This window comes from Cornus florida, unplaced genomic scaffold (genome assembly GCF_030987335.1).
Source record: "Cornus florida cultivar Cherokee Brave unplaced genomic scaffold, ASM3098733v1 CherokeeBrave_3.0.0_Hap2_Chr06, whole genome shotgun sequence".
NCBI lineage: Eukaryota > Viridiplantae > Streptophyta > Magnoliopsida > Cornales > Cornaceae > Cornus > Cornus florida.
The window spans coordinates 69,026,104-69,032,981 of record NW_026775576.1 but is presented as its reverse complement, the minus strand read 5'-3'; the positions used below and the strand labels follow the sequence as shown (position 1 = coordinate 69,032,981).

At 35.3% G+C, this 6,878-nt stretch overlaps 1 protein-coding gene across 1 annotated transcript; it reads left to right on the top strand.

The window, feature by feature from the left end:
• The first annotated feature begins 5,501 nt into the window (after nucleotides 1-5,501).
• On the top strand, nucleotides 5,502-6,447 carry LOC132311887 (putative glycine-rich cell wall structural protein 1). The gene has a single exon (XM_059810032.1). The coding sequence runs from the start codon at nucleotides 5,604-5,606 to the stop codon at nucleotides 6,195-6,197; it is 594 nt and encodes a 197-aa protein (XP_059666015.1). The 5' UTR covers nucleotides 5,502-5,603; the 3' UTR covers nucleotides 6,198-6,447.
• Nucleotides 6,448-6,878: the final 431 nt, after the last annotated feature.

The following is a 6,878-nucleotide window of genomic DNA, read 5'->3' as shown; positions in this document are numbered from 1 at the left end:
TAAAAATAGACTTCGAGAGCTTCCATTTAGATGCAAATTTTGCCCAATTTGAATTTAAAACAAGGAAGTTATAGTTTTTCAAAGTTGATTCAGAACTACCAAGTGAACAACACTTTCAATATTCATCTTGGAGATCAAAGCTATTCAAAAATTGATTTATTTCTATGATAAGTATACTTCTAAATCTCACTGGTATCACTCAAAAATTCAATGTACAACTTGAGTTTGGACCAAAATAAGACTCGTGTCAGACTTGCACACCTGAAAAAAAAATAAAAAATAAAATAAAATAAAATTACTGACATAATTCGTTCAATTTAAATCTAATTCAAGTCCATTTTATGTCAAAATAAAGATAATACATAGATATCCAACCATATAGTTTTCAGAATTTAATTCAAAAGTGGACTATTTTGCAATAATTTTTCCCAAAGCACAAGTTCAAGGCCCTTACTTTACAAATTTTCATCTCCATTGCATTAAATATAAACCATTCAAATATATCCAAAATATTAACATAGTTTTCCATGCACCTTTCTACTGGTAGCACTTTTTACCTTGAATACTCAGCAATGTCTTTCATCCTCAGACAGATGGCCAGTCGGATGGCCAGTCGGAACGCATCATATAGATTTTGTACAATATGCTACGGGTGATTTATAAAATTGAGAGAAATTTAATTTTGAACTGGACTTATGTGCAGAGTGAATGAGTCGCGTTTGCAAGTTTTTGATGTACACAAGTTCTAGAATTAGGGCTTAATTACTCTTCACTTGAGGTAGGAATTTCACCGGTTATATTAACTCATGATATGTTTCAAGCATTTATATATGTTGAACCCATTAAATCATGTTTTGGTGTGTGTTGTTAAAAAAAAAAAAAAAAATGTTTTGGTGTGTGAACCATGTGTAATGTGTTGATATGGGATGGTTTACTTGGCTATGTTTATTTGAATGACATAATGTGCTGTGGAAATGAAGTGGATTAAACCCATGGCAATTAAGATGGGGGAAATTTTATATTGGAAAATGTGATTTTGTATAATGTCTCTGAAGTGTTTGAAAAAATGCTTGAATGAATACTTATCTCATATGGTAACTTCTTGTCATGAAATTAATCTCTCCAATGTTGAATATGTATGTACTGTGAAATGAGAATGATGATGATATTGATTTTCAGAGGGTAGAACATAATTGGAAGAATAAATTGTGCGTGTATTGTGAAATGAGAATCACGACTTCCACCCTGTTGTGATAGGTGTCACTGCTGTAATCCTGTGATTTGATGCAAGTGTGACTTTGTTGAGTGTGATATAAAGTATGTTGAACTATTATTGTTTATACCAACCTTTTCTTTTTTTGTATTAGCAACTATCACTGCTACCACGAGAATTAGCATCGTTTGAATATATTTTGCAGCGTGCCTGTTTGCGAAATTTTTTTTTTTGTGTCTGTTGTATCGTGCAACAGACGTATCCAACTGTTTATACAAGACGTGTGTAATACGAACCGTTCAAATGCGCCTATTGTATAGTGCAACGGGCGCAACAAAGTTTTTCTCCTTGTTTGCTCCTATAGATTATTGGTTAAAATCGCTACTAAAGATATGTGAATATAGCGCCGCTAAAAATACTTAATTACGCCAACAAGGCAGTTACTTTTAACTGCCACCTTATTCTTATTTTGTTGTAGTGAGTATAACAAAGAGTATTAAATATCCGCAGGTATGTTGTACTGAGTACAACAAAGAGTATTAAATATCCGAAGGTATGATACCCGGGCAGTGGTAATGAATTCCACCACATCTAAAGAATGGGATCACCTCGAAAGGAGACTAGGAGAGTGATATTTCCCAAAGAAGGGAGGGAAATGTTTACCTTGTCTAGAATGTAAGAATAACTTACCCTAAAAGTACAGGTCATTACCTCTATTGCTCTCAGTTGTACAAATAGAAAGAGAGGAAAAGATCAGGAGAACAAGTGAAATTCAAGAGTGGGTTGGTGGATGACTCTGTAGTACAGTACTATTTTAACCTTCGATTAAAGTCCATAGGACTGCCACCCCCACATTAGCATTGGACTTGTATACATCATTGCAATCCTACTTCCACATATATATATATATATATATATATATATATCTTGTCGGCATCATCATCATCGATGTTTTGAATTCGAATTCGTCTCATCAAATCAACACGCTAATTGGATAGTAATGTTGGACGCGGAATAGCAACTTTTTGGAAATCGATTATGATATTAAGGTAATTATATATAAGAAATCCTTAAACTTGACGATTAGAAGTAAAGGTCAAGGTACTACTATAACAACTAATAATTGAGATAAAACTCAAAAGAGAAAATTTATGAGTACATTTAATTTGCTTTTTAGAAGACAATTTTTTGTTGTTCGAAAATTGTATAAAAACTTTCTTTGTTTAATTTTTGAAAAATTAAGTTATAAAAAAGTTTACTTTTAAATAATTATTTTTTATAATTGTCTGAAGAGAGTTTTAGGGCCGGTTTGGTTTGTAATTTTGAAAAAAATTCTCAAGAATTAAGAAAATATAAAACTATTTTCAAATAATTATAAAAAATAATTATTTGAAAATATGTTCTTTTCATAACTGCGTTTTTAGAAAATTAAAGAAAATAAAATTTTTTATACAAAAAAAATAAAAATAAAATAATTGCTCTTCGAGTTACAAATTAAGTAAAATTCTGTTTTTGTAAATTGTTGAAACTTAGTTTTCAAACGACCTTTGTACCATTACTTGTGTGCGCGCGCGCGCGCGTGCCATATGTCATTCTCTAAATATATTTTGGTAATTGGTATGATTGAGTTCCAAGTGCAAGCAAGCATGCCACTAGGTAAGGTCACCAAGGCTAGCAAAGTTGACAGCTAAATGCCATTTGGAATATTGACGACAAAGCCCACTATAGAAGTTTTGACTTTTGACACAATAATTTGGGTTGGTGAGTTAGTGGGGGTGTTTGTGGCCTTCGTTTCTTAGGTGATTTGCATACAAGTACGTTGTCCAATTGGGGTTGGTTAGCACCAACACATCATCAGACGCGTGTGCTTTCCGTACCTCTTTTCATTTCATACATGGCTTATAGATATGGAGATTGACGTAACGCTAATACTCCCTCTATTTCAAATTAAATTAGATATAATTTTTAATAGTGAGTCACAAATATCAAAAGCGATATCTAATTTTGAGTCACAAATATCATAGGCGACATTTAATTCAAGACGGGATATTAGATGAAATGTGAAGGGAAATGATTCCATCAAACATAGAGGCACCAAATTTCCATGATATTTATCATACTAAGTACTATAATTTTCAAGTTTAAACCATGAATTTAATCATATAACAAATTTTCTTCAATTCTTAAAAAATAAAATAAAATTTGCTAAAAATGGATTCATTTTCAGTTTAAAGGCCTAAAAAGGATAACCAATCCGAATATGGAGTGTGCATGTGAGTGTGTTCGAGCGAATTTTTATTAATTGGTCAATTACAATAATTGTACTCATCAAATCAAGATTGCCAATAAACCCTTAACCTACGACTGATCGTTGGAGTTATATTTTTATATAAGCTTAATATTAGTAAAAATCAATAGATTGAAATCATTATTATACTTTGGTAAATTTTTTTAATCTCAAAACTGTATAGTTTTTAAACTTTTTTTAAATTAGTTGACGTGATTTAACACCAACAGTAGATAAATTTTAAATGTCACGTGTCAATCTGTAACGAATTCAACTTAGGATAACTTAGAGAATATTTAATTTAGAGAATCCAAGTCCTTAAAACAGATGTCCAAAAACAAAAGTTGGGTTTAAGTTGTGTATTGCCCAATTATTCCGGTTTAACCCATTGTTGTGAGATTTTTTTTATTTTTTTTTATTTTTCTCTCTCTATCATTTTTCTCTCTCCAAGAAAGACCATCAACGCCGGTTCTGTTCAACACTACCGCGCCATTGCCAACCATCTTTGCTCACCACTTCATCACTGGTTCATACCACCGTCCGTTAGTCAGTCTTCTATAACAAAATTTTAGTTCAAAAGACAAAGACATGTGTTAAATAATTCAGATTGCATTGAATTTTGGGCTAGGGTTCGATTATGGGGATGAATTGATTTTGCTAGATTTAGGGCTAGGGTTTGACTATGGGGATGAATTGGTGGCGGCAACAGTTGTGAGTGGGTATCTACGTATATGTAGATACATGTTTGATAATGAATAATTAATGTAAGGTTGTTGAAATGGGTTGGTAATGGTGAGAGAGGGAAGCAAAGGTTGTGATGGTGTTGTGGAAAAACAGAGAGGCGGGGTCGGTGGTTGTTGTGATGGTGTTGTGCAAAATCCAACCCAATTTGAATTATTGAACCAGCGATGAAGATGTTAGCAAAGATGGTCGACAATGGCAATGCAATGGCGGCGTTGAAAAATGATGGACAAAAAAACAAAAACAAAACAAAAAATAAAAACAAATCTCACAGCAATGAGTTAAACCCGAATTATTAGGCAATACCCAACTTAAACAAAGTATTATTCTTTTTTTTTATATATATCTTTTTTGTCCACGTTCAGACTTGAACCCCGCCCCTCCTATTTAAGAATGGAGAAGTTATACCACTAGACGAAATATCCTTTAATAGAGTTAAGATTAGCTTGATTCTCATGCTTACCTTCCCAACCAAATCGAATTACATGCTCCTTATTATATATCATAAGTAAAATACAGACATAGAAATGCTTTACATTAATTACTCAAATTATAGAGTAAGTACTAAAGTTTTTATCATTTCAATACTGTCTTTTTTCTTTCTTTTTTGGTTGGTTCAAGAAAAAAATTCAATCATAATCAATGGCACCAGAAAGAGGACAAATTCAATGCACAAAGCTTTTATAGTTGCGGAGTCTAAAAAAGGTTAAATGTACTCTGTCTTACCTCCCACATAGAGAGGCAATTTTTTATTTTTGAATCCTAAAAATTCTCATCACTTGATCCGGAGAAATCTGAGACATTTGAGAGAGAAGAATAGCTAACACCTTACGGTTGTGCCGAGGTTCAACCTCAATGTCACCACAGGGCACAGACTTACCATCAAACTTGGTGCATGGATTTAATGCACTCATAAGTGTGAATACATGAACAAAATGGGACTGGCATCGAATTGGCCTTAAGTTTATTAAAGTCCTCAAAGTCAAAAGTGGGAGCTAGCAAATTAGTGTGTTTGCTGTATTGAGAATTTGCATGAAGATCATGCCACCACTACCACTATGAACTATCACTACCACCACCCCCACATCACCAACACCACTAATATTAATTAATCCAAATTATCCAACTCAACACATTCATCACATTTCATTTCAAAATATACCAAGTGATCGATGAGTGAAGCTGCTAGAATTTTAATGTCATTATCAATAAGAAACTTCTAGGAAAAGTGTAAACTTTACAATGCCTATATATAGTGACTCCCACCGCATGTTTTTTACTCACAAGTGCTAGTGATATATTAATATATACACATATACAAGTAGAGAGAACTGTATTGGTGTTTTGGAAGTTTTGATCGAGATGGCAAGTTCTAAGGTGATTGGCGTTGCATTCTTAGTTTTGTTCTTTGTGGAGCTGTCCTTCGCCGCTAGATTGCCCAAGGCGAGCAATGGTGGTGGTGGTGGTGGGGAAGGAGGAGGAGGTGGTGGTGGTGGTGCGTCAGGTTCGGGGTATGGTTCGGGGTATGGCTCTGGGTATGGCTCAGGGTATGGTGGTTCCAAGGGAGGAGCTGGAGGTGGAGGTGAGGGTGGAGGTGGAGGCGGTGGCGGTGGGTCCGCTTCTGGTGGGGGTTCTGGTTCTGGGTATGGGTCAGGAAGTGGATCTGGCTATGGGTCTGGTGGTGGAAATGGCGGAGGTGGCGGTGGTGGGAGAGGCGGAGGAGGCGGTGGTGGCGGCGGCTCAGGTTCCGGAAGGGGAAGTGGTTCCGGGTATGGGAGTGGGAGTGGCTCTGGATACGGAAGTGGTAGTGGACGTGGAGGAGGTGGTGGTGGCGGTGGAGGAGGAGGTGGTGGCGGTGGAGGAGGTGGTTCTGGCTATGGTCCTGGTAGCGGCTCTGGTTATGGGTCGGGCTCCGGGTCTGGATATGGCAGCGGAGAAGGAGACTACGAACCATGAACTCATTTATCCTCTTATAAGCGGCATTCAATCTTTTTAGCATTTGTAGTTTCGAAATAAATTACAACGGACCCTCTAGTGCACAGGAGAGTACCCAGGTCCGTAATGATCAATGTTACATTACATATGTATACAAAAAAAAAAAAAAAAAAAAACTATATATACATGCATGTGTGTGATGTATGTTTTGAGATTATGTTATATATTGTATTTTAAATAATGATAATAAAACATCATTTTTATATGAGTATTGCCAAACCTTGCTCTATATATACTCGTGTGCGTATAGAGAGACACCGTTTTCATTGGCTGCTCAGTGCTGCATTGATAAGTGTATATATATATATATATAGCCTGCTCAGTGCTGCTTTGATATATATATATATATATATAGAGGCTGCTCAGTGCTGCATTGATTTAAGACCACTCAGTCCACAATTATTTAGGATTTTAATAGACAACATAGATCAGTCAATGACACATCCACTAGAGGAGCTTCTAAGTGGACATTTGATTCTAAAGTAAATGTTTCCTATTCTCGAAGAATGAGAGGGTCGAGCACGTGAATCAAGTGCAATGGTGAGTGGGTAGGAATAAATAGGTACCAGATCACTGAGTGCAATTTAAATCGTGTACGTAAATTCATGCAATAATAATGAAGACACTCGATCGAAGATATAT

Excerpts from the sequence above, each read along its gene's own strand:
- LOC132311887 (XM_059810032.1), top strand. The coding sequence starts at position 5,604 with ATGGCAAGTTCTAAGGTGATTGGCGTTGCATTCTTAGTTTTGTTCTTT.